Genomic DNA, 27913 nt, shown 5'->3' with positions numbered 1-27913 from the left:
AAAACCGCATTCAGTGTGCTATCAAAACAATTGTACATATTTATTTTTAAAGGTAGATCACATTTATTCATTGCAATGTGACACCAGACTGAGGATATACTGTATATGGAAAAACGCTTGATTACACAGATTATGATTGCACAGCTACATCTTAAAAACGTTAAATTAGCAGAAAAATGATCTCACACTGTTTGGGTTACCATTAACACTGTTTTCATGTGACAGTGAATTTATATAGGCTTTCACCTTTACTGAAATATGCACATACCTCGCTTTTTATCTTTTAACAGTGAATCTGCCTCCATAGTGCTGACAAAGCTTTATCATAGAAATACATGTGTTTATCTTCTCACATTCACCACACAGTAACCAGTAGAGTCTCTCTCAGGGAGTCGAGGCTTCGATCTGACTCGTGTGCAGTTTTAGGGATTTTAACTGTAAAATGGAGCATTATTGTATAAGAGAATTATATGTGTTATGTAACGGCCTGCTGCAATGTAAAGGTTTATCTGAGCTTTCATGAATATCTCATGAAGGGTATTAATATATCCTCTTGGCACCATCTTTAAGTATGTATGTGTGTGTGTGGGTGATTACAGCTGCACACTCTCCAGTGATGTGCTTACTCTGTCTCTCACATGCATACATTTATTTTTGGGTCAGATGCAGCAATGATACACATGATTTAAGAGACATATTTATTTAGTCGATGAAACAGTATTGGTGGAGTTTTACTGCTCTCGCACATGTTCAAATTTCACACAAGCTTTGAGCAATTTTAAGACACTTTTATGAACGTTTGAACAATTGGTCAAACAATCACATGCTAAACATGAAAAGTCTCTCTTTTTGAAAATCAGCTCTAGAGATTTTTTCAGTGTCTTTAAGCTCAACTTTGAGATTTAGTATATTTGCTTCACATTGTTTCCGTTTAGCTTTATAAACCCACTGTACGCAAACAATGCAACAGACTTCTCTAGCTGGTGAACATAGCATTTAGCAGCTAAAGAGTCACCCCTCAGGAGTTGGAGGAGACCCAAAATGGAGCTTCAACAAAAGTGAATATTGGACTTTAATTAACCGGCTCGAGACATAAATAAAAAATAATTGATATCTGTGGTTTGGGGTGTAAATAGGCAATATCGACTGAGGTTTGTGGAACCAGGTTTAAGGACATCTCATCCATGTTAGTTTCAAATGTATGATCAAAAACACCCATCACTATCTACTATTCCTGTGTGTATGCATGTTGGTCCTGTTCCCTGTTGTCAGCATTGCTAAAAGATGAAATTGACAGTACTAAAAGGTAATGGTCATTTCGATATAAAACAGACAAACATTGGGCAACTTTTCTATCTTTTACCTAAATAAAAGAGCCCTTCAATATGTGAAAATGCAAATATGTGCATCTCCTTTCTTTTCGCCCTTTCTCTTCTTGCCCCTGAGCTGTGAGTCTATATCTGGAACAATGTTGCCGGCACTTAATGAGTGTTTGCAGTGAGCACAGGAGCAGTGCGACCAGTCTCTGACATAATTGCAGGGAGCCGCTTCGTTTGAAAGCCTAATGAGCGAGGGTGCAGCAGGTATTAATTGCTGAATTGCTATGTTTCTTGGGGATGTGCCTGTCACAGGAGTCTTGGACAGGTGCAGTGGCAGGTTGAAGGGTGGGCGGTAATAGGGCCATTCTCAAGCTTTCAGATTTGTATACCATGAAAATGAAGCGTTATCTACTGGAAAACCTGTGTCACAAGAACAACAAAACCCCTATTAGGTCTGTTAAATGTCTAACTCTAACCTGAGTATTTCAAGTAAGTATGTGATATGTTAGAAGCCTGAGAACGAAAAACTACCAGAGAAAAGGAAGGATTAGGAAAGAGGGAATATAATTTACTTTAAAGACATTTTCTTCAGCCTAACTGTGTAATCTTGCAATCTCTGCTGTATTTAATTTGTTTTAAAGAACTTATACATAAGATATAAAGTTATCAGTGATTCAGTATCATCCTCCTCTACCACCCACATAGCACCAACAGGCTTCATTTTGATGAAGTAATTGCCTCTTATTAGTAATAGCTCACTGTATTGTCTTCCTGTTTGTACTGTATAGCACCAACCTCATCACATGACACTGCATTATTTAACATTTGAAAAAGAAACCCTCCAGGCATGGCTGAATAGAGAGCCTATACAATTCCCCAAAACCCTGACACATTGCTCAATTGTTATGTTGAGTTACATATACTACATTAAATTGATTATGTGAGGTCATCATCTATAGTGAGAATATTAAGGTTGTTAACTGTCCCACCAGAAAAACGAACATGCTGCTCATAATGACGTCTCTAAGGCACAAAGTTGACAATATTTCATTTTCTTATGGTATTTGTGAACTTCCTCGCAGCGATGAAACTTTAACAGCAATGTTGTGGAGCCACACAGGCCGAAAGGGAGTGACTCATTCTGCAGGAATGTTTTCAACTTGGCTCTCGGCTGCTCTACGTATTTTTGGACAAGCCTCTCCCTGCTCTCACTGACCAGTAACATCACTCGACTGTTATGGTTTTGAGATGTGTGTTTGTGTGTGTGTCTCAGGGAGTGACCACTGTCAATACCCAGCACAACGCCCAGAGTTCAACACTTCCTATCTGCTGTTGATCTGCCCTGAAACAGCTCATTGGAAAACAGTTTTTCGGTTCAACAGTTTCCTTGGGAATAGTAGGCTATGATACAGAGAGTACATTAGAGTAGATCTAATACCTTCCTCTGTCAATTACTAACTTGGTCCCAAATAAGCATTTCATAGCGCACATCCAGCATTTAATGGGCTCCAATTTACGGTGCAAAAATCTAAAGCAAATGTGTCCCCATTGCGTCATTGAAACCACCCTGTCTCACCGAATGAGAAATGTGGCGTTGTTATGTCTTATCTGGAACACAACGTCTATCTGAAGATAATAAAACAAGTTTCTTGAGCCCATTGTGTTTAATTTCACGACTTCAGCAAAGATCTAGAGTTAGCCTTACCTTCAACTGATTATCCAACAGTGGATATGACAGCTCCCTCCCACGTACTGGATAGCGCTGTTCATGTGTGTGTGTGTGTGTGTGTGTGTGTGTGTGTGTGTGTGTGTGTGTGTGTGTGTGTGTGTGTGTGTGTGTGTGTGTGTGTGTGTGTGTGCGTGTGTGTGTGCGTGTGCGTGTGCGTGTGTGTGTGTGTGTGTGTGTGTGTGTGTGTGTGTGTGTGTGTGTGTGTGTGTGTGTGTTACACCTCCTCCGTGATTTATATCTTCTGACGGTGCCTTATTTCTGCGGGCCATCACTGTATACTGGGAATCAGATGTGTGGGCATCTAACGATTGTCTTCACCAGTTTCTCACATGTACGGGGCTCTGAGCGTCCCTGAGCAACATTTCTACTGTTAACCCAAAGCAGTCTCATCAAATCTCATCACTGCTTTACACCGTGTGAAGTATTTTCTGTATGTGTCCGTTGCATACACATATATATGCGAGGAGAACAAAGCGCCTTCAGCTTCAATGCTCCTTGGAGTGATGTCCTATAAGTCATGAACTATGTGCAGATGGAGACTCTTTGAGAAAGAAAGCCTCCAGTTGTTTGATTTCCAGTATTGCTCATAAAGATGGATGGAGGTCACTGACATAAGAGTTTCTCCTGGTATTTGAGAAACAGTTTGTCTCTGTAGAGAAGCGTGGACACGTTCTATCTCTGTGCTTTTGTTATGCTATGGTTTCTACGACGCACAAGTCTATATCATTTCTGTAACCTTTCCAAACCGAATATAGTGAACATGATATCTGTTTGTTCACTCTTTGGCTGACTGAGAGAAGTATCCGCTTGTTTGATGAGAAAAGGAATGTCCAATAAGAAATGTTCACAATTATAAGTACAAGGTCTAAAAGGCTGTTGTTGATGTAAATTCAATATATGAATGATAAAATATATCATTCCCAAAAACGAATCGTATGTATGCAAAAAGGATTTTATGAAAGAACAAGATATTTTAATCATATCTACAAGCACTTCAGACATTACAGCCCCCTCCCCCCCCCCCTCTGGGGAACTCTATCTCTTTTCCCCTCCACTCTTTTTATTTAACTGTACACTGCAGAGCTCTCAGCAAAAACATGGATAATGCTTCTAACTCGATCTTCTATGAGCACAAACAAGTGAGTAGGACGAGGAGCAAAATGAGAGAGACAGACAAGGGGGGTGGTGTGCAGAGGGAATGAGCAAAGAGCTGAGGGATACATGCGGGGAGGGAGGAGGAAGAAATAAGAAGGACAGTTGAATATTCATTATTAGGCCGTTAGGGAGATATCTACAGCGCTGTTGCTACTTTGTGTGGGATTGCTGCCGACACTCACTCAGAAACACGTCTACATCCACACACACATATTGAAACACACAGCTAAAGGCTGGGGTCAAGGAATGAGCTGCTGCATCAGAAACAATCAGATCAATGTTGAGGCTGTTTACTGTGTTTACGTGTCGTTAGAGACCAAGCAGCACCGCCTATGATTCATTTCTGTTAAGCTACAACAGCAGCACAGCAGCAGCTTCACCAGCAGACAGATACATCACGCCCAATTAAACAGCATGAGCCCAAAACTGCGGCTTTCCCAGAACAGTGAACCTAACAATTACTTTCATATTGGATGAGTCTGCACGCCACGATCCAAGTCCATTTTCAATGTTTAGTGCCAACAGGGGAGTGGGGAACTCGTGTATTTTATTATGCATTATCACAATGTCTTCCTAACCTTAAGAGTGCAACTACTAAAGCATTGAACATATTTCCCTTACCTTAAAGGGGCCCTTTTTGGATTTCCCATTTTCTGTAGTGTGTTTTTGTAAATAGGCTGCAAAGGCTACAATCCCAAAAGTCACGCCACAGGGAGTTTCTCTCCCCCACACCCCCCTCCTGCCTGAAACGCCACCATTGGAATCCTTTGTTTACTTCTGTAACATAGTGACATCAAAATGTAACACTTGCACTTTTATAGTGCTCAACACATTGTACTTGATAGGCTACGGGTAGGGACATCTCTAAGTGGTTGACCAATCACAACAGAGCCAGCCTTTTGCTTACATGGTTTTATTTAGATCATTTAAATCAGGTTCCTGCATCTGATAACACAGTAAATGAGTTACATGAAAGTATCAGCCACTGACCTCTGTTGGACATTGTGTTGCGGTCAGAGATCTTTCAATCTCAGAAGTGAATAGTAGGCTATAGCCCCTAAACAAAAAAATCAAGATGACGTTTGACCAAAACAGCCCCCCGCAGGCGTCTTTGTGTCAGGACGATGAGACATTGAGAAGTCATCCTCCATTTCTTCAGGCCTCATTTCCAAAGGCACAAACTCTATTTGTATTATTCAAACTATTCATGGATACTGGCATATATGCACAATGACACACACATTGCTCCCAATGCTGTCTTACAATGGCTGAAAGTCACCCTGCTGCAGTTTGGCTGCAGGACACTGAGTGAGTCCGCCCGCTCAGCCCTGTTTGCTTTTCTATCAGGCTGCCTGTTTATCTGCCGACTTTCAGTATTTGATCGTGGCTCTATCTCGTCGGTTTGACCTGCAGGCTTGTCTGGTTTTTTGTTTGTGTCTCCATCCACCTTTTCCATTTCAGATCCTCCTGGTAAAGCCTTCCATATGCTTCAAATAAGGAATTAGATTATTGGAAACCATCAGAAAACCCTGCTCCCACAAATGTATGATGTTGTAAAGTGTCCACTGGTTCTTGTAACTTTCCAAAATCGTACAAAACCAAAGAACACCACCATGATTCCTTTGAGGAGAGACTAACCTTTTTTATCCATTTGTATGATAGATTGTCTACCAACGCATAATTTGTTGCCCCCTGATTGTGGCCATTCAAAACAGGTTTTCACATTTTTACCTTTCGATGTGTTCAAATCTAATTCATTTGAAGCATACTAAAACACTTAATAATTGATTCTGGATGAGATGTTTAGGAGAACAGTGTTTTCCTCTCCAGGCGTGAGTTCACCTTTCTGAACAGGGCTTTTAGTTTGCATACTTTGCAGTGTTTAATCTTCATCATCTTTTTTATTCTGCCATCCCCCTCTCCATTCTCCCCCTCCTGTCCCTCCAGGCCCAGCCAGGGGCTCCAAACCCCTCCATGGAACTCAGGGTCAGCCATGGGGTCGTCCGGTGGGTTCCTGGGCATCACAGCTGTCAGGTTGTACTCTGCCAGCCGAGTCAGCAGATGTTTCACCACCTCTGGATGAACCTCTGCCAGGTCGGACCTCTCGTAGGGGTCAGAGGTGACATTAAACAGCCAAACTGACTTCCCCACCTCATTGCGGCGCTTCTCCAGTTTCTGCCATCGCTCTGGACCACCGGGAAGAGCGTGTGGGGGGATCCAGTCCCCGTCACCCACATTTCCTGTCAAAAGCTTCCAGTCTCCAGCTCTTATGGCTGCCCTTACGGCTGTGTCCCAGATCCCAAATCCATTGAGTACCAACGCCTTGTCATATGGCTCCCCGGGCTTCCTGGAGACTGGGTCAATGTTGAAAAGGATCTCAGTGCGAGGGGAAGGCCAGCCCTTGCTGATGGTCTCCCACACATCGTGACCGTCTAGGCTGTGGTTGGACTGTGGGGCACCGGCTAGCCCTAGTAATGTAGGAAACCAGTCTGAAACATGGATCAGTGCTCTGCTGACTACACCCTTCTTCTTCAAGAGGGGACTGTGGACAAAGCCCACAGCCCTGATGCCCCCCTCCCAGTAGGTTCCTTTCCCACCTTTTAGTGGCCAGTTGCTCCCCCCAGAGAGTGGCTGCCCTCCGTTATCCGAGGAGTAGATCAGTACTGAGTTTTGGTAAAGCCCACTCGTCTTCAGTTCCTGAACTACTTTTCCAACGCCTTCGTCCAGGCAGCTCAGCATGGCTGCGTAGTGACGCCGGAGACGATTGCCCTGAGAGTCGTAATAATGCAGAAAGTGATCTGGTACCTGCAGGGGTGTATGGGGGGACTGAAAGGACAGATAGAGGAAGAGCGGTTTGAGGGGGTCGTGGCTCCTCAGGATCTGCTTCACTCTGGTAACACAGAGGGAACAGTGGAAGGTTTTATACGTTTTTGGTGACACTTTTAGGATGCGCATGTTCATAATGCATTATAAACATACTGAGATGCAATTAGCTCCTAGCACTGTATAATCATAGTTAGCGATCATAAATACAAATTATATAGCAGCATTATGAACAATTATGAGTGCTTGTAACTTTTATTATACAGTTCTATAGGCGAATAACAACACATCATAAGTATAATTACAATGCATCACAGACATGGGATAAAGGAAATGTTAAAGTACATTTGATTTTGTATTTGAATATGTTTCATTAAATGACAACCTTGATGCTCACCTGTCTACGTAGAGCAGGGTGGAGTAGTTGCCAGCCATCTTCCAGGCAGGCTGGTCTCCTTCATGCAGGTCAAATCCACAAGCCTCCGCTCCGTCACAGCTCCGGTAGGTGAAGTGGTCTCCGCTGCCAGTCAGTGTTCCCAGGAAGCTCTGAAAGCCCCGACCGGTCGGCAGGCAGCTCGGCCTGCAGAAGCCCAGGTGCCATTTCCCCACCATGTGTGTGGCGTATCCTGCTTCCACCAGGCGCTCTGGGAGGGTGGGGACGTCCGCAGGCAGGCAGAGAGGTTGACGTGATCGGATGATCGAGTGCTGGAGTCCGGTGTGAATTTGGTAGCTGGTAAGACAAGTGGAAAGTGTCTTGATAAGATATATATATAACACAATAGTGGGATATCTCATAAATGATTCAAGAAATATTGCATCCTTGACTAATATTGTTACACAGCCTCAAGACAATAGGAGTTACAGACTAATGTTATATATAAATAAAAGTACACTGTTATGATCTTTTTTGTTGTACCTTTCTACCTGCAAGATGCCTCAAGCTCTTTAATCTGCACTGAAAATATGTTGGTGTTGTTCATGTTGCCATTTGTCCAGTAATCAGCCGATAACAGTAACTCAGGATCAAACAACGGAACAGACTGAAATGTACAAGGTGCTTTACAAAGGGCTATGATTTATTTGACTGTGGGTTTTGTTGAAGCTCGTAAAGATCAGTCCGGTATGTAATGATGTGAGACAGCTGTCAGTGATATACTGTACCTCTCCAGCAGTATACACACTGTAAAGTAAACGAAACAAAACATCTTGATCCAACTATTTGCAGAAATAAGATTTAAAATAAAGTTTTTCTTCCAGTAAAGTGAGAATTCTCTCTTTGTTTCTTCTATCTCCACCCATGAATCTGAGTATATGTTGTCGTAGTGATTTGATAGGATAAATAATTGAGTATTTGATCTTGTAACTACTGTTGGTGCTTTTATTTGACGGCCTTTCTGGTTCTGAAAGCTGCCCCATCCATTACTGAATAGACCATTAGAGATGTAAACAAAAGACAAAAAGCCTATAAATCCTGCGCATAATCCCATCATACGAGAGTAGATGCAGTAACTGAATCCTTTTCACATCGTAATATTATTGTAAGAATGAGGTAGTTACTCACCGCCCTGTCATGAGTTGACTGCGAGAGGGGGAGCAGATAGGCTGCACGTAGTAGTTTTCCAATTTGACCCCCTCTGCTGCCAGCTTATCCAACACAGGAGTGTGGATGTCTGAGCCATGGTAGCCAATGTCTCCGTAACCCTGGTCATCCACCATGATGAAGATGAGGTGGGGGGGCCTGGCTCTTTTCACCCCATCTCTGCCAAAACTGCCATCCGTAGACTTGTGTTTACCCAGGCAACCACTAAGCAAGGTCCCTCCAATCACCAGGAACAGCACAGAGCAGAAGCCTCCCCTCATCTCCAGAAATCTACTTAAGTCTGATTTTGTCTGTTTTCTTTTCTGCTTAGTCTGCAGTCCTTCAATCTCATTCCAGATCGCTAGTGCAGAAAATGGGCAGATCTGTGTGTCCGAGGAGCTCGTCCGAAGGTCTTATCTGCCCTTTAAGTGAGAGTCGTCATTTTTTTTCTGGGGCTTATTCCTGGTTTTGTGAGATGGGGTTTAGCTTGTGCCAGCTTCTGTGGTTGGTGGAGAAAAAAGGGTGTCTCTAAGATGGGCAAGAAGGTGGTAGAGGTAATGCATGTGTGTGTGTGTGTGTGTGTGTGTGTATGTGAGAGAGAGAGAGTCTTTCCTTTTTGCAGTACCCTGCTACATTCCTCTGTATTTCCAGGCGCCTCACACCATGGCTGGGAAGACCTGGGCAACACACACTCAATCTGTATTCACTGCCAACATTACAGGAGGGAATCTAACATTTCATGATGGCAAAGTAAAACAGCTTTAGTGCATAAATGAATGCACCGATAACAGACGGGCCTTCAAATAATAGTTTGGCATTTCATTCAGTTCATTTGTTGATCTCTTGCCTTTCCGAAGGTTAACATTTGTTCTTAAAAACACTTTAAAAGTGAACAAGTTACTCATCCAGTCCATACTGTTTTTTTTTTCTGTTGCCGCTCCTGTTAAAATGATATTATAGGAACCACAGCTTGTACTTCCACTGTGATTTCCCGTACTGCATATTCCAAACTATACTGGAAATCCCCGATGAAAAATAACCCCCGTCGTCTGTCATCTGTTGCCTGATACTGCTCAATTAATAGAGTCACCCGATGACAATTACTGCGTGTGCCGGGCAATACAACTGATCCGACTAGGGAGGAACATCCGGTGTTCTGTGATGAGAATGTATCGACCAAAGCCCTTTTAGCCTTCACCTCCCTGCCATCTCCTTCCCATTATAATGAGAGGAAATCAATGCGTCTGATACACACACATCCATTTCCTACTTTCTTGTTGCTTTACCCTGTGGGAAATTTAACAGGCTTTTTGCACACAGTGAGAATGGAGGCGTATGCTGGAGAGATTGAGATCTATATGGCAAGGGAGGGAAAAATAACAATGAGATAAGGAGGGGGGATACATTTTATGAGATGGGGGGAGTGGATTAGATAAAAGAATTGGCTGAAACATGAGGAACATGAGACTGAATAAATGAGAGAAAAAGAGGCAGTAAAAGGAAAAAAAAGAGAAATCAAGCAGTAAGTAAAAATGACAAGAGGGATGCTGTAAAGGGGGAAAGAAAGAAGGATTACAGTGGGACGGGGAAGGCATCATTTGCAAGGAGATGAGAGAGTACAGCATAAACAAAGTGGCATAAAAGGAGCAGTCACTTTGCCTTGCCCTGTGTGTTCGCCTGGCTCTCTGGGTGTAGCCATCAGTTTGCCTTAGGGACATGCAGAGTGACATGAACTCCTCTTTACTGCTAAGAGGGGGAAAGAGAGAGGGGGGGCTGTAAAAGTGACAAATGGCTTCTTGAGGAGTGCAGAGATCAAAAGGTATTGTGTTTATCAACTGTCTGTCAGGGTCAAAACGTGAAAAGTGATACAAGCGAAAACTCATGTTATAGATGATGTTTTACTGTGATTGTGTACTGTGTCGTCGGCAGATGGCAGAAGGAGGAAAAGCTTCATTCTAATAAAAAAAGAAAAGAAACATTCAAAAAGTTTGAAAGAAAGGCTTTTTGAGGACACTCGGTTATCCACTAATGCACTTTACGGTGAAGCCAAGTTGTCAGTGTGTAGGGCAAAGGATGCAACCTACTGTAGCCCAGTGCGTCATTTGTACAGGGTGTACAATGTGTGTGTGTTGGTGCGTATTGGTGTGTTTTAGAAAAGGCAGTGTTCCAGAGTACAAGAGAGTAGCAAAGAATGTGATTTATTCATGACGATGCATTAGTGACTCACTCAATCTGGAGCTACTCTGTTTAGCTGGAGTTTAAGTGTGGGACTGTGTGTGTTTGTGTCAATGTCGATCTGAAAAGGACTTGCATATCATTAACATTTAAAAACAAAGAGACATTTTTTATATTAATTTAAGATCATGTGACTTGACAATTTCCTTTACTGTTTGATCATCTAAAACGATATACTACTGACATACAAATAAGCACACACACACACACACACACACACACACACACACACACAGACAGTGTGATCTGAGTCCAGACTGAACTCTGAGACATCACGCTCGCTCTGCAGTTCCCATCGGCCCTGAAGGTGACACAGACGGAGGCCGTGGCTTTGCTGAAATACTTGAGGATCATTTTCCAGCCAGCTGAAACTCAATCCACTCTCCATTCTCCTCACCTTACTCAGTGATGGATTGACAACATGAAACTGAGGGGGTGGGGGACAGTGTCCTCACATCAATCAAACCTCCCACACAGAGGATGGTGGTGGCCTTGTGTCAAACTAACTCACAAACTTTTTCTCCTCCACCTTACAGCTCCTTGGGTTGTTCCATCCGATCAAACATTTCCCCTGAGGAGGCTGAGTGCTAGCTTTGACTCATCAAAAATGAAAGGGATCACACAAGTTCAATGTGTGTGCAGTCAGTGGAGGGTACCACCATGAGGATTTAAGGCGTATTGCATGCAGATTGATAGCTAGAAAGAGGGGGAATACAACAATGAATATGCCATGGAGGACCCTGATTCTATTTACAGCTGTTACCTATACCTTTTAAAAAAATGCTCAGCTTATATTATTATTGACATACTAATATTTCAGTCTCGTTTTCACCTCACCGACCCAGTGGGCAGGGTTGGCAGTGTCTACCAGGATGGCAAAGATGCCTCGGTAAAGGGCACTGGGTCTGTGCCCACTGCCGCTCAACACACCTGTCTGTCAGGGTCATCTTGGAAAGGCAAGTTGCCCAACAGACGAGTCATTAAACAGACAAATGAGAGACAGAGAGATAAAGAGAGAGAGAAGAAAGTGTCAGATGCTCTTCATAGTGAAAATGGTGCAAAAGACAAATGTAAGAGAAAACAATGAGAGGAGAGATAGTCTGACACAAACTGATTAACAGGGGGAACATGAGAAGGATCAAGCTGTCGCCTCACTTAACAGTTTGCCCATGTTCACTGGAAAAAACACTCAGCTTCTGCCATTTCCTGTGTTAAAGCCACAGCTGTCATCGCTGAACCCTTACACACTACTTTAGTTCATGTTGATGCCACAATAGAAAGCATATGGAGTGGAAAAACCTATGGAGCCACAGGGGAGTGCCATGAGGCTGCATATGGATTTTGATTTTGACCTTTTTGCTTTTCTTGAAAGACAGCCAACTTCTGTGAGGGCAGAGTGACTTAGCAGACCTCTTCCTGACGTGTTGCGGGCAGAAGCCACAGCTCTTAGTATAGTTTGATAGAGAAACATTCACTGACATAAAACAACACGTTGTAGCTGCAGTAGTATGTTATTGAATATAGTCTGTTAATTGTTAGAGTTCAAATGTCTCTGCTGGCATTGGTATGTAGCCTAAATGTTTTTTGATTTCAGACTCAGAAAGTTTCTCTAAACTGAATTAGGAGGAAATTAAAGTTGTTTTTTTGGACTGTGGGAATCGATGATTTTAGATATTTCTGTAAACTCACTTTAATCTAGTGTTTGACATTTCAGAATTTGCCATGGGAGCCTGCCTGCAGACCTCCACTCTCAGGACAGTTCCGGTGCAGGCTGCACTCTCAGTACAGGAAGTGACGATTCTGACGAACACGTTTTTTTTCCCGCCCACCGAAGGACTCGTTTGATGGAAGTTTTCAAATCACAATGGAAACTCATCACGGAGGTGATGAGTCCTCCCACCGTGCACTTTGGGTCGGCCTTGGTCAAGCCCTTTTGACCCCCCCCCCAGCCTGGAGGAATGTAACGGGAGTTGACAAGGGACTCTGCCCGCCTCACGAGTGCCTATTTAAGGGACACTTTTTTTCACTGTCCCCCCTATTTTCCCCGGTTTTATTATTATTATTATTATTATTGGCTATTTCACCCGGTTTCTACTGGGGGCATTGCCCGTCATCCATATATTAACGGATTTTGACCATTTTTGTTGCATTTTTCTCCTCTCCTCTCACTGATCGAATGTCAAATGCGACCCATTGTCGGAGGGCCTCCGCGCCGGCCCGGCCTAGTGCCGGTCGGTTCCTCCGAACTGCGGGTTCGACTCTGATGGCCGGGAGGGTGTGCTGCGTTGGGGTGGGGGACTTCCCCCACTCTGCGTGTCTCTTCCTTCACGGGTCCCGCAGCGGGGTGAAGGTTCCCCAGCGGGAACCTCCCCACCTCCGCCGCGTATGTATGTATGTATGTATGTATGTATGTATGTATGTATGTATGTATGTATGTATGTATGTATGTATGTATGTATGTATGTATGTATATATATATATATATATTATAAATATATATAATATATATAAATATATATATATATATAGGGACACCTTGTATTGTAGTTAATATCAGTACAGTATCACTTTTCATCACTTAGATTGATTGAACCGTTCTGCCCTTACAGCGCGTATCCCTATGCGTAGCTAGACAGTTAGCTAACATTTAAAAGTCCTCCAATAAAGATGCAAGGTTTTCTTTCTTGACTTTACTGTTCTTCTTTTTTTAATTTGTAAAACTGTAACAATACAGAAATAAAACACATAAGTATGCAGGCTTTACATAACATATAAGTAGCACTGTACAAACGACACACATACTACTATTAGGAATTAGCTATCATTAGCATCACTATTAGCTAGCACACGTCAGAATCGCCACTTCCTGTACTGACAGTGGAGGTCATAGGTGGAGGTGTCCTGAGAGTGGAGGTCTGCACCGGAACTGTCCTGAGAGTGGAGGTCTGCAAGCAGACCCCTCTCGAATTTGCAACCAAAACTTCACTTAAAGGTAGGGTATGTCATTTTGGAGAAATCAGCTTGAGTGCGCTAGAATTTGAAAGTACACAACCGAAAAAAATCTGCCCCTTCCTTCAGACTTCCTCACAGAGCCCCTCCTCCAACACACACGAACGCGTACATGACCAATGAGGGCACGAGATAAGTTTGTGCACAGATGGAAGGCTGACAGGCAGGTAGGCCATCCAGTTATTTTAGCCGGGCCGGCTCAGATGATTGGTCGTGCTTTTTAGAGTGCCACTTCTCCACAGATGAATTGTTTAATGTATTTATTGTCAAAGCATTTCATATATTCATTGCTATCAGGATGTTAAGAGCATTCCATGGAATATAACAAAAAGTGTTTCTGAAGTGAATTACCTACCCTACCTTTAAATCTTTGTTTAGCTTAAACACTGTTGCAGACGTGTTTAGGCAGATATGATCTGTGCATGTGGTGACATGCAGGCTAGTTTATGTGCATCCTGAAAACTGATTTTCATGTAGTGTAAAAGTTAGTTTAAAGTAAAACATCCAACACAAAAGACGAGAGGCTTCTTTAAAATCTGTTGTAAGAACGTTCAACAACTAAAGGATGAAAAGCTACTAGTAGTTACTAGAGTGTCATTTCTGAGCAGTAAAAAGGGATGTAAATGCTCAAGGAGGCCGACAGTGAGTCTACCTTTAACCACTAGGGGGAGTAGTTGGCACAACTGATCTTCAGCAACATGGTTGTCCAGATATATATCTGATACTTCACTATCCCTGTGTATATACCAATGTGATATAAACTGGATATGTAGTATGTGTGTGGTTGGGCAATTGCTTTAACTCTGGTGTTCTGTTAGATATCATATTAAGGAAGACAGGTTGACATTTTCTGCGAATATCTGACCCAGGACTGATCTTGGTTACTATCCTGAGGTCTAGAGACAGCTGCAGAGCGAGGCTGCAGAGCGAGGCTGCCAAAGGGTTCAGCTATCATTGGTAACCTCTTGCAGCATTGATAATGGCAGCGTTGCCTTTCCAGCTATGGGATGATCTCTAGCCGCTATCAACAGGTTTAAAGGCCTGTCAATGCACAAATGGAAAATACAACATAATTAAAGGAAGTGAATGCTGACACTAAGTATGCAGGGGAGATTGAGGTGTTTGTTGTTTTTTATAAATACATTTTTAAATGAAAAAACCATAACACCTGGTTAGCAATAGTAATTTAGAGCATTTTAGCATTTAGTATAATCTCCTCACTGCTGCAGGCCTGGATGTAGACTTTTAGTTTTGTGCCTAGCTTAAATGTCTTTGTCATAGTGTCCACATCTGCCACCACGACTAAGAGTTTGGCTTGTTGTAACAATGTGGATAAATGTAAATGGGTTGTGGGATGAATCAGCATCTGCCTATAACGAGAAGCATCATCATTTCTTTGTATTTGCTTTTTGTATCAAACATTTCTACAGGATAATCATCAATTGTACACATGCAAGCTTATTGTTTCATAGTACTTGTCATTTAGCTAACACTGTGGATTTAGACATATATATCAGTGTAGCTATGCAAGCTGTTCATCCAGAGCTTGCATAAGTATGTATCCTAAAGGCTCCATGATGATAGCTTAGAATGTAATTAGTTCAAAAAGATCTGGCAGGAAACACAGCAGCCTCAGCAGGTGAACCGGCACCAATGTCAATCCATGAATTGCCTACATCATTCATTTTAGTAGGCCCCCCTTAGTGTAAATCAAAGGATATTTGAATGTTACGATCAAGAGCGATATTTTCTATCATTGCAAGTCACAGCCCTGAGAATCGCTTTGACCCTGCTAAAGGTTAATCATGACTTGAATGTTGTAAAGCCTGATATGAAACATTGCCATTTGGATGTTCTGAATGTTAACTTTCCCTTGGGCTGCAGACGAGCAGGCAAAGCGGCGGAGGTGGTGGTGGTGCCCTATTTTTGGATGGGCTATCAGCGACCCAGTGGCATAGGTCTGAGTGACAGGACAAGTGTTGCGTTGAACCCTCCCCTTGCTCGTTTGGGGTAGGCATTCCTAACTGTAAGCAGACCCAGACCCCCCCTCCCATCCCATCATATTTCTCTCTCCCTCTCCTTCTGCTTTGGCTATGATGGTAGGCCCACTCTGTGTATGGGTGGGCGCACAGAAGTGTGTGTGCACGTGATTGTGTTCAGGTGTGAGCATTGGCCTTAGAGCTGGACTCACAGAGAAGTCAGCGTCCGGACAGTGAGGCAGGAAAAAGAGCACGTCAGAGCTCTTTGAGGGGGCCCTGACCGCTGAATATGGGGCCAACATACTGAGGGCCCCCCAGACAAAATACAAAAACCAAAGAAGAGTGGAAAATAACCAAGAAAAAGAAGAAAAGTTAAAAAAAGACAAAGAGAGCAGAACAATGGTTGCAGAGGAAGTGATAATTACATTGTCCGGTGGAGCGCCATGGGGCTTTCGTCTCCAGGGAGGTGTGGAACACCAGAAACCACTGCAGGTGGCCAAGGTAATCAGCACGTCAGACTGAATAAGTCCTTTCATGGTTTGCTAAATGGAAAGAAGAAAACTGTGTTAGATTCATCAGTTTCTATAGAGAGAAGTGAAGCATCGGCTGGGATATATTAGGTGGAGATGTAAAAAACTATGAACAAAGTTGGAATGGAATATTGGCTGCCATGCAAGGTTGGTTTGGGGCCTGAATGTGAGTCATCATCTTGTTTGAGATCGGTCTTCATGCAGAGGCGAACCAATGATTTATCGATTGGTTGAACTTTAAACGTCCTGTTCAGCTGTGAGCGGAGGGCAACCTTGTGTGAAGTTTAAATGTGTCTTATAACATTAGAGTCTTATAACATGAGAGTCATATAAACCTGAAAATGTGTATTTTCAAAATGGATAATTGAGACTTTTAGCTACTTACTGGCTGTTTTTCAGTTATGATTTGAGCAGTGAAATATGCACATTATAGCAGAGATTTCAGGAATCTTAAGGTCATTGTTTTTGGGGAGCTAATTCAATACTACACACCATTCCCCAGTGATCATAAGCAGTACTCAAAAAGCTTGTTTCCACTACGTAACTAAGAAACTCAAATCACTCCAGCCATGCTCGGTCATGTTAGAGCTGGCAGGTTGCCTGAGATTTATCTGGGAAACACTGTTGTAACACTAGACACCTCACAGGTGAGCAATGCGTGTCATGAAAGTCTGGACCAGTTGAAATCAATATGGTCCAAGCCAGACTCAAGCTACATTGGTGTCTGTGATGTAAGATTCTAAAACCATAATGCTTTCCAAGATTAAATACAAGAACTTCTATATCAACTTGTTTAAAGGCGTTCTCTGAAATAGAATATTATGCAAAGGAAATATTTAACCTTATAACTCTCAGCTCATTTTACTACCATAAGCAAATTATTTTGGTCCCCACATTTGGCACCAACGAAGCAGTCCAGATTTGAATTTTGATCTCCATTTGAGAAAGCAAAGATCAACATGTAAGCGCAAGGGGAAATATATACTGGATTAAAGTATTAATTAGCAGCAAATAATAGCCCTTCTGAGAAAGAAAGCAGGTTGACAGAAAAATGGGAAAAGCCATTGCTCCTGGATCAACCTTATCATTCCCGTTTCAAAATACATTGGCCAACTCTCACCTCTAAGAAATCGTTATATAAAGAGATTTTATTGCTGGTTATGTTTCAGTCCACCTGCACAGATGCACCTGTACTGTATGACACAAAGCATATATTAACACACACTTTCAATAATTGTTGACTGAGCAGAACTACTTTTACAGGTGGCTATTTTTGGTTAAGAAGCAGCATGTCACGGGGTCATCCAAGGTGTGTGTTTCAGCTCAGAACCCAAAGTGTAACCTCAAGCACTACTCAGTATGTTGCTACACGGAAATGACTGTATAACTTATTTTTGTAGGTTCATTGAAAATAAATCCTGATTGCTAAATATTCATCAAGGACTTCAAGCACCTTGTTCAAATCCTAAAACTTTTGTTGAGGCATTTAGCGTTTAACGATGTTTTAGGTTGAGAAAACACAGGGTTTGTAATAATCACTCAGGTTGGTGGGAGGTATTGGAGAAGCCTGTTTTACAGAATCATTTGTAATGCATTGTGTACCTTCATCTATCATAAACTTTATAAAAATGAATCGTAATTTCCATTATGTAACTCTATATTATGCATAACTCTGTTTTAAGTTAAAGTAACTATATATGTACAACTGTAATTTGCTGAAGGAGACATTTTCATTTACAGACCTCAACATGTCTTGGTAAATATAATAATATAATATAATATGTTACTATACTGGCAAAGAGGCTTATTTTGGTTTGTTTATGAGTAATACAATGTGCTACCAGTCATGCATCTCTAGTGGAAACAGAGACAATACAAACCATGTTGGTGAAACAATTCCTTCTTACAATATGTCTTAGCATGGTTAGACTTTTAGAAATGTTTCCTCTTTAAACTCTTCTAATCCAGCATGTTGTTGACGTATGCAGAATGTGGTAATATGTACACAGAGCCACAGGACACTATATTAACTTCATGGTGCTGGACAACAGCTGCTTCTGTATGACCATCCAAAACAGAGTGCTTCTTCACCCCTGAGAGCAGGAAAGTGTAATCTTGTCAGGTCTTATACTAGACCATCCCTGACAGGTGGAGCGGTTTGAGGCTTTACTGAAAGAGCCGATGTGTCAGACCTGGATTTGTGGTGTGTGTGTGTGTGTGTGTGTGTGTGTGTGTGTGTGTGTGTGTGTGTGTGTGTGTGTGTGTGTGTGTGTGTGTGTGTGTGTGTGTGTGTGTGTGTGTGTGTGTGTGTGTGTGTGTGTGTGTGTGTGTGTGTGTGTGTGTGTGTGTGTGTGTGTGTGTGTGTGTGTGTGTGTGTGTGTTTGTTTTAAGGGTATTATAACTGTTATGACTTGCAACCACAAGGTGACTGACTGAATGATTATCTGACATCCGTCCCTCAAGCAGACACAGGCCACTTTCAAAGGCTTAGCTAAATGTGGATGTGGGATTTCATTACAGGCAAACCAGAATAGCTGGAAAGAAAACGTACTTGGTTAACCTGAACATTTCCTGATTGAATTTAACATACAATGCTAATTTCCACATAGCAGTGCCCTCACAGTGCATTCAACACTGTAGTCAATTTCTTTGAAAATCGTTAAATATCGGTTTGAATTTATTGTTTAATTTATGTTGACAGGGTTTGCACGGACCTGAGGCAATTTAGGGTGGGCATTACGCCATGGTCTTTAAAGACCTCCAGCACAAATAGCAAAGCACCAAATGAAGATGGCTGCTGGCTGGCATTTCCCAGTTAAAGTGTGAACGAGTGCCCTACTCGAGCTGCAATATGTGGCATATCTTTGCAGCAAGTTCAAGCTGTCAGGACAAAAGCTGCTTTCTGTCAGTCACCGTCACAAGCCAAGACAAGACATCAGCATAGCTTTGTCAGCTTTCTTTCTATCCTTTCAGCTACAAAGGCTAAACAAAATAAAGAAGTGTTTGTGTTTGTAGCAGTTCTCTTTATATCCTCTTTAAATAACTACTGTACATAACAGCTTTTCAAACCAAAGCTGTATACCTAAAACTTGGCCTTAATTACAAGTCCCAAGACTTGAGATTGGTCTTAATCATGTCTCAAAAGACATAAAAAGGGATCTACAATATGCCCAAAATTATTTTGATATACCCCTTAAAAAAATGTTTTGTTTATAGTTTTGTCGTCTATGTTAATGTTTGAAATTGTGCCTTTATTTACTTGTTCAGGTGCGTAAACGCAGCAAGGCATGCAGGGCTGGGCTTCGGGAGGCTGATGAACTGGTGTCTATCAATGATCAGCCATGTGGAACGCTATCTCATGCCCAGGCCATGGATCTCATCGACAGCTCCTCTGGGATATTACACATCCGGGTCAAAAGGTCAGAGGAACAAAATAACACTCTTTCTAGTGACCCATCACCCCCCCCCCCCCCCCCCCCATTGTAATAGTTTGAGATTGCATCAAATATCTTTCCAAACAAATGTTTCTTCTGCTTGTGCTAAGATCATACTTACTGTAGGATTTAGGCAAGTACATATAAGACATCCAACTATGGCTCCATCAATATTTTAAACCGTGTAATTGTTTGCAGGGTGCCAGCTGGTTTTCAGTCCGTGGTGCTTGTGACCCGTGCCCCATCTCCCCGTATAGACAAAGAGTACCGTGCTGCTTTGCGTGCCATGTCGCCCAACCACCCACACCACGCACCCGTCCGTGAAATCCACCGTAGCCACTCCTCCATAACCAGTGGTTTGACATCTCCACCTGGCAGTGAGGCCTACTACGGTGAGACTGACAGTGATGCAGATGTGGCCGGCTATGAAAGGCAGAGAAGGCAGAAACGGCGCAGCCCCAACAACCCCAACCCAGGAAAACCATCAGGACGAGCTTCCCCAGAGGGCGGGGAGACATCAGAGATGAGTGGCTATGACAGCGCTCCAGATGCACATGCTTATCCTCATTTGTTGGATGGACGTGGGGGAGACGGAGAACGAGGAGGAGGGTTACCGGGCGTGGCACGGAGGGAGGTGATTTACCAGCCCCCTGTTCCAGGATTGTGGTCCTCCCAGACATCCACTGAGACCTCCTCCATCATCTCCTCAGTAGATGACCAGGGGCCACGAGATGGAGTACAAGAAGAGGACAGTGGCTTTCTAGAGCCAGCTAATGTGCCACTGGTATGCCCTGCGAGGGCAAAAGAGGCACTTCTGCTGGGATCCCGCAACCAGCTTGTGCCCATGGTGGGTCCTGTGAATAACCCCATTGATGAGGAGCTGACAACCACGTACATGGAAAAGGCCAAACAAGCTAGTAAGTATGGTTGAGGAAAAATCCTGACCGAGTGTGCATCACATACAGTTTCCTCAATTAAGTACACATTCCAGATAAGTAACATTGTTTGGTTCAAGAATTAAAAGTAAGAAGTACATTTAAGTACATTTATAGTTCACAAAACACTCCCTATTAAACATTTTTTATATATTTATAATATTCATTGTAGAGCTAGATAGCGCCTTTTTATAAAGCAGATTCACAACCCTTTAAAGCCCATTGATTCCCCAAAAATTAAATTGATTAACATTTATTATATTGCCATTAGGAATAGCATTTTCTCTGATTGTCCGAATCAGAGAAACTACGGTGTCATACTGTCATTCGATCAGTCTACCACATTCTAACCAAACATTCATAAATGTTTTCATACTAGCGGGTGTCAACCTAAGCTTAGTCTGGCAAAAGAGCATGGATGGTAAGCTTTACTATTTTTACCTTCAGTAACAGTATGTGTGGGAAAACCCCAGCGATCATTCTAGGAGTACTGAAGAGCATTTACTGTACAGCTGCTTTTAGGTATCAAGTAGCAAAGCAGGGATACTCTCATTTTCTGTTCTCTTTTTCTCTTTTCTATTGCCGCTGTCCTTTATTTTACTATACAACTCGTTACATTGTCTTCTTACATCGTGTCATGCAGTCTATCATCCATAACGAGCACCTAAAAAAAGGACAGCGCAGGGCTATTTGAAGGCAGTGGGCTGTTTTAAGAACTTAAATATATGTATTCCTGTAAATCTCTCTTGCCACGAGAGAAGGTTTAACATTCTAATGTCCTACTTAGGAACCCTGTCCTAGGCAAATTAAGAACTCCCTTCATGTGGCAGTACATACTAGGGTAACAGAACTAGGATATCTATGATAATCTTCTTAATACCATAACAAGTTCAAAGATATGTTGTGACTACACTTTGAAGTTCTCCTTCCAGTCACCTACAACATGCAACTTTCCACTAGCTTGCCGATTGTCCTCGCTAGGTTGGATGTCAGCGTACATAAGACTAATAATGTGCAAATGTATCCTTCACCCCAGCTAATGTGAGAAGCTGAAGGCATGCATGGAATTTTCCAGGAAGTGCTTCTGTTGCACGTTAGGGGATGAATGCCTGTTGAAGGCATGGTGGTCAAGACAGGTTTACATGCTCATTTCAGATTCAGTTCTTGGTTTAAATGTTTAATCTAATGTATCTGACCTTACTAGTACTAATGACATGTTTTTGTGTAACTGCTCCTAAAAGCTATGGCTTTCATATCTTGCAGAACTGAACCGAGGGGATAATCTGCAAGACAAGCATGTAAAAGAAGCTAAAAGCAAGTGTCGAACAATTGCGTCCCTATTGACTGATGCTCCCAACCCCCACTCCAAAGGGGTGCTGATGTTCAAAAAGAGGCGTCAGCGCTCCAAGAAGTACACACTCACCAGTTTTGGTAGTGTGGACGAGGACAGGTGTGAGGACTCGCAAGAAGAGGATGGGGTATTCCCTGGCAGCGAATCAGAGTTTGATGAGGATGGCTTCTCTGCAGTTCCTGACCCAACTTGGGATAGTGATTACTTGGATATGCTGGAGAAGAGGGCAACTGCAGGCACTGAAGGTCGTGTGGATAGGGCAGAGGATGCTTCAAGTCCAGGGTTGAGTCACACTACAGGCAAGGGCGCCCAGTTGTTTGAGCAGCAGAGAAAGAGGGCTGCTGAGCATGCCAAGAAGGTAGAGGCGGCACAACCTCAGGCTCCTCCACAGTCTCAAGTCCAAGGGCAGGTTCAGGCATATCAGTTGCATTCAGAGTTTCAACCACAGATGCAGCCAGACCTCCAGCCTCAGCAGATGATACCACCTGGCCTAAGAGCCATTCAGCAAAATCAGGCTCAGGCTCCAGGTCAAGTTGCAACCTATGGCATGTCTAATGGGGACCCATCCTACTCGGCCATTAGTACAGCTAGCATGATGATGTCCCCTCCACCTGTGGGCCTCAAACCAGCCACCGCCTCAGTGACTGTTCTGAATAAACCTGCACCACCAACAGAAACACCATTACCAGAACAACCTTCAAGTAATGTTCTCAATAGAACTGCTCGACCTTTTACTCCTGGCTTTATCAGCACTCGAGCGGCAACTGCCCCTGTAGCGTTCCGACCTTCTGTCACAAAGACGAGCCAGCGTCCTGCCTCAGCTGCTATCATGCCATCACAATTCTCCACTGCCTCTGAACTAGCCATGAATGCCACATCATATTTCCCCCCTGGCCCACCACCAGTGTTTATTCAGCCATCCTTTGTACCTCAAGGTCCCTTTCCCTTAACACCAGAGGTTCCTGTTAACTATTACCATCCAGCTGTTTCCACCTCTGAAGAGAAAATGCACTCATCACAAGCAATAACTGCAGCTTACCAGGCTCCATTTGTAGCCGGGGCCCCAGTGTATTTTCCCTCAATGCCCACAGCTCAACAAGCACCAATGGCTTCAGCCCCAGCTCCTCCTGCATATCAATACCCTGGTTCACCTGACCCAGTTGCCCTAGCGCCTCCACTTCAAGTTCCAGTTGCTCAGCCAAGTCCACTTCAATATCCCATGGCCCCAGTGTCGGTTGTCTATCAGCCAGAAGCTGTAGCTCCAACCCCAGTTCCTGGTCCATTAGGTCGCACAGGAATATTAAACGACTTTCGACGCCGTGGTGGCAATTCCAAACCTATGTTCAATGTGCCAGAGGTCAAGAAACACTCCCCCAATCCTGAGTTGTTGTGTATGGTGCAGAACCTGGATGACAGGTCCACCCGACACAAATATGGCCAACCACCGCCTGACGATACCTTTGACGATGCAGGAGAGGAGGAGAGGAGTGGTGAGGCTGGCATGGGAAAAGCACCTCCTCCAGTTGCACCCAAGCCTAGGGTCATCCATGAAGCCCCACAGTTTCTTCAAGCAGGGGGTAAGGGGGCCGAGCTGTTTGCTCGCAGACAGAGCCGGATGGGTATGTATGTAGTTGATACCCCACCCGAGACTCCTTACCAGCAGGTAGTGGCCTCGCACAATGCAGCCCAATCCCTTGACTTCTCCAACAATCCTTCACTTGCGTCTCAGTGGAAATACTCCCCAAATGTCCGTGCTCCTCCACCCATTGGTTACAACCCACTCCTGGCCCCCTCTATCCCTACAGGGCCTCAAAGGAATACAAGCAAGCCAGAAAGCATGGGTAGAGGTGCCCCCCAAAGAGAGGGCATCAAAGCTCTGGATGTCATGAGAAAGCAGCCCTACCAGCTCAATTCTGCCATGTTCAACTATGGGGGCAGTGTTGCTAATATTTCAGCCATGCCTTCTTACCAGGCCCAGAGGCAGCAGCTGCAGTACGGTAACTACACAACAGCAACAATGGTGGGCAGCTCATTAACTCCCCCTAAGCAGATCCCCATCAAAACAGCTCGTGTTTTTGAGGTCAAACGATTCTCCACACCAACACCAATGTCTGCTCCCTCTCTAGCTCCCCAGATCATTGCACCCCGCTCGGCCACTAGCCTCGGAGAACGTTTTTCTTATTCCAGTATGATCTCCCCACCTCCTGCTCCTTTTACTCCAAACCCAGCACCATTCAGTGCCCCAATGCCAGCTTCAACACCCTCCCAACCAGTTGGACTGCCTGGCCTCCCAATGTTCTCTGCCGCCCCTATTCAACACCCTTTGCCCCCTGCAGTCCCTACACCTTACATGCCAGTATCATACACCAGTGGGCTCCAGTCAGCCAAGCAGTTCCAGAGCGCTCCTGAACTCAGTTTTCTTGCCTTTTTGCCGTCACTCAAGCCCGCCCCAGTTCAGGCACCCAAACCGCGTTTTGTTGCCACCAAGGGAGGGATTAAGCCCCATGTCTGGAGGCCAGGGGCAATGTGAAAACCAGGAAATCACTCACTATGACATCCTTCTGTGATACACAAATTATTTCATAGTTTAAATGAAAAATACCAAACATCCATTAGTTCTAGTAACTCAAATGTGACAATATTCAGTTTTTCTCTTCTAAAGTCATTGTTAATTGAATATTTTGGGGTTTTGGGTTGTGCTAAGGCTTTGACAACTTACTATGGGCAATTCATTGATCAATAGTGACAAATAAATAAACATAAGCTTACTTAAGTCTCACATTCAGCTGTAGAAGTAATTAAGTAACATTCAAGTCCAGAAATCAAGAAGCCGGTGAAGTTAGAACTTGTATAATGATAAGAGGTCATGCACGTCTTTTTCCTTTTCAAAATGCTGCTTAACAAGTTTATTTTTGCTGCTAACACATTTAATCACACATATATCCGAGTGACCATAATACAATAGAGTATATTGGCACATAATGTATGCTAGTCAACCATATGCCTGTCCTGGGGGAGGTTTGTGTAAGGTTTCTGGAGATCTCTTTCTACTTATTTAGCAGATCAAAACAGAGCCTGTACTGAAATATTCTTTGAAACTTGAAATGTCTGAAAGATGTTGAAAATGAATTATTGCGATTCTGACAATAAGATTAAAATCACCGAGAAAAATGTTTTAGTATGTCGACAGATGGGGGATCATAAAGCAAAGGTTGCAGGCTTATTTATTTTATCAAACTTTGAACATTTAATTCTGTTTTTCAGTACATGTCCTACTAAATGATGTGCCCAAAAATGTATTTTTACCCCTGTTTTTTTGCAGCATTTTCAAGAAAAAAAGAATAATGCCTACTTGTCCAGGGGTTTAAATAATGCATGACCAGCTGAAAAATGTAAACTCCTTGATTTTCACATTGAAACAATATGTGAACGTCTGCGCTTGCAAGCAAGGTTGTGTCAAACACCTCTGCTCACTATAGCCAGAGAGAAATGCCATCTTTTCAGCATGGGTCACATTCAACAAGTGCCCTGGCAGTCAATGAATGTACACTTGTCACTGCATATCATAGCTTCCATTAGGCACACCAGAGCCTCGTTAGTTACCGTGTGATCTTTGCAGACATATGTCAATTCTTAACTTTATTAAACAAATAACACAGATGAAGGAATGTGTATTTGGTTTTGTTTCATTATGATTTAATCTGGTGTGGTGCAAGGGGAAGTTAACTGAATGACAGGCACCAGAATGTATAAAAGGGTTCAAGAAAGAAGAGTGGCTGTGGAGAAGGGTTCAGGCAGTATATACTGTAGTTAGGGCAGATAAGAGATCTGGTCATAAGCCCATTTGTTATTGGGATTCATGGTTGATTTGTACATAGTTAGGAAATCCCACAGCCTTAAGAGGTTAGCAGCAGAAGGACAGGAACGTTTGGTACATGATGTTTTTGATTTAAAGAAACTGAGGCACAAACTTGTGTCTTTTTATTAACAATGGTTTCTGTAATGGCTATATACCTTGAAAGACTAGGTATATAACAAAGGAATGTATTTGTTGTTTTAAGTTGTGGAATTCTTTGGAAGATACTTTTATTTATTTTGTATCACTTTTAAAATATATTTTCTCTTTAGCTTCTTTTTTGTTCTCATACTAGTATGGCCATGGAAAATGTGGACATAGTTATTTTGAGGTGTAAAATATGATAAATGTATGCTTCTAAATGTGGTTGATTAAATATAACTTGATTAAATGTTATTGATGCTTCGAAGATTATACTGACTAGGAGATGAGACATTTTTAGAGGAATACAATTAGATTTGAAAGATCTCTGGTTGTCTGACATTTCTTATTTTACACTGCCCTCTGCTGCAATTGTGTGATACTGCCCTTTTCTTTTTATGTACAGTACATGCATGCAGTAAATGATAATATTAATGAAACTGTTACATGTAAATCAGTTTTAATAAAAGAATTAAAGAATGAATGATGTATGTTGAACTATACATTTAAAGGGTCAAAACACAATAACCACCTGAGAGACATTCTGCACATGACTAAATAAACGTTACACAGTGTTCTGTTGATAGATTTATAAATTGGGATCAGCGTTTCATAAAGCAACAAGGCTTTCTGCCTTCTGACAAGCCAGGGGAGCCTAATACTTAGGTTTATTTTTAGTTTTTTATTCAAAATAAGAGATGAACTACTGTAAGCACACAGAGAAAGCAAAAGGAGCAATAATCCTATTGGATGCTCCATGGTAGATTTCAATATCAATCTGGATCCGGCACATTTTGATGCGGAAAATAATTACAATATTCCCAATATTGATTTTAAGAAAATAGAAGGCTGGGCCATATTGTTGGAGTAAAAGGTCAAGTGATGTGTGTGAATTGATAGAGAGAGAGAGAGGAGTTACCTAGACAACATACTTAAAGTAAATAAATCAGATTGCCTACCCAAATTCATCTTAAATTGACGTTACTCCCCTCACTTTTTGATTCAGTCTCATGTTTTTTTAATGGAGAACTGACCCTGATAGTTACAGATGCATTTTTGTGAACAGTAGCCTGGAATAGGTTTTCTGTAGACAATTCAGGCTTAAAGGCAGCCTTATGCAACACCATGTCCCGAGCAAAAGTGAAACTGGATCCATCATTTTTTTTAAATCACACGACATCTACGTGTTGTTAGTCTATATTTGACTTAATAATCCACTTCAGTTTATTACCTCAGCAAATAGGGGCCTAAGAGCCTCCAATTGCTTGTATTTGTTCAAGAATAAAAACAATTTGAAACCTTCAACTTCAACCTGTGTTGAACGGAATAGATTCTTCATGCACCTTTGTATGCTATGTGAAAGTCCATAAGTCCCTGGATGGGGTCTTAGGTGAAGAGCCTGCAGGGAAAACAGAGAAAATGCCATTTTAGGACCTAATTCAGGAGCGTCAGTCATGTGTCAGAGTGGTCTTTTTCAGAAGTCACGTTTCCATGATTTAATATCTGCCACAGAGTGGTGCTGCGGAGTCATGTCTGAGCATGCAGTCAGAAAGGAATCTTGTTGCCAACCTGCGTACTCACAGGCTTCTATACAGGGACTATTTATAGAAGAAAATATATATTGCCAGGTCCTTGCTTTAATTGTAATTTCTACTTAACTGAACGGATTCAAAAAATATTAAGACGTTTTGAAAAGATCAAAAAATTCTGAAATATAAAGTATAAACTTGCTAAAACATCACATTTTAGAAGTAAACAATAATATATGATACTTCATTGAAATATGGGTTATGCATTATTTTTCGAATTATAATTTGTTTTTCTAATACCATAGGAAT

General features: G+C 42.5%; 2 protein-coding genes across 3 annotated transcripts; one reads left to right on the top strand and one right to left on the bottom strand.

Annotated features, from left to right (window-relative positions):
• Nucleotides 1-5100: 5100 nt before the first annotated feature.
• LOC307042300 (arylsulfatase I) lies at nucleotides 5101-27516 on the bottom strand. Of its 2 annotated transcripts, none has more exons than XM_079686122.1 (3): nucleotides 27419-27516; nucleotides 7424-7756; nucleotides 5101-7093 (listed from the first exon to the last, which is right to left on the bottom strand). In XM_079686122.1, exons 1-3 carry the CDS (start codon nucleotides 27499-27501, stop codon nucleotides 6007-6009), a joined length of 1503 nt encoding a protein of 500 aa, XP_079542248.1. In that variant the 5' UTR covers nucleotides 27502-27516; the 3' UTR covers nucleotides 5101-6006. The 2 variants fall into 2 exon arrangements, with proteins under 2 accessions (XP_079542248.1, XP_079542247.1); XM_079686121.1 differs by lacking the exon at nucleotides 27419-27516 and adding an exon at nucleotides 8588-13226.
• synpo2la (synaptopodin 2-like a) lies at nucleotides 15945-26559 on the top strand. Its single transcript, XM_079686120.1, has 4 exons — nucleotides 15945-16329; nucleotides 19626-19777; nucleotides 19991-20709; nucleotides 21991-26559. The coding sequence occupies exons 1-4, from the start codon at nucleotides 16228-16230 to the stop codon at nucleotides 24606-24608; spliced, it is 3591 nt and encodes a 1196-aa protein (XP_079542246.1). The 5' UTR covers nucleotides 15945-16227; the 3' UTR covers nucleotides 24609-26559.
• Nucleotides 27517-27913: the final 397 nt, after the last annotated feature.

This window comes from Notothenia rossii (assembly GCF_949606895.1).
Source record: "Notothenia rossii genome assembly, chromosome: 6".
NCBI lineage: Eukaryota > Metazoa > Chordata > Actinopteri > Perciformes > Nototheniidae > Notothenia > Notothenia rossii.
The sequence above is the reverse complement of the archived record's forward strand: the minus strand, read 5'-3'. Positions and strand labels throughout refer to the sequence as shown.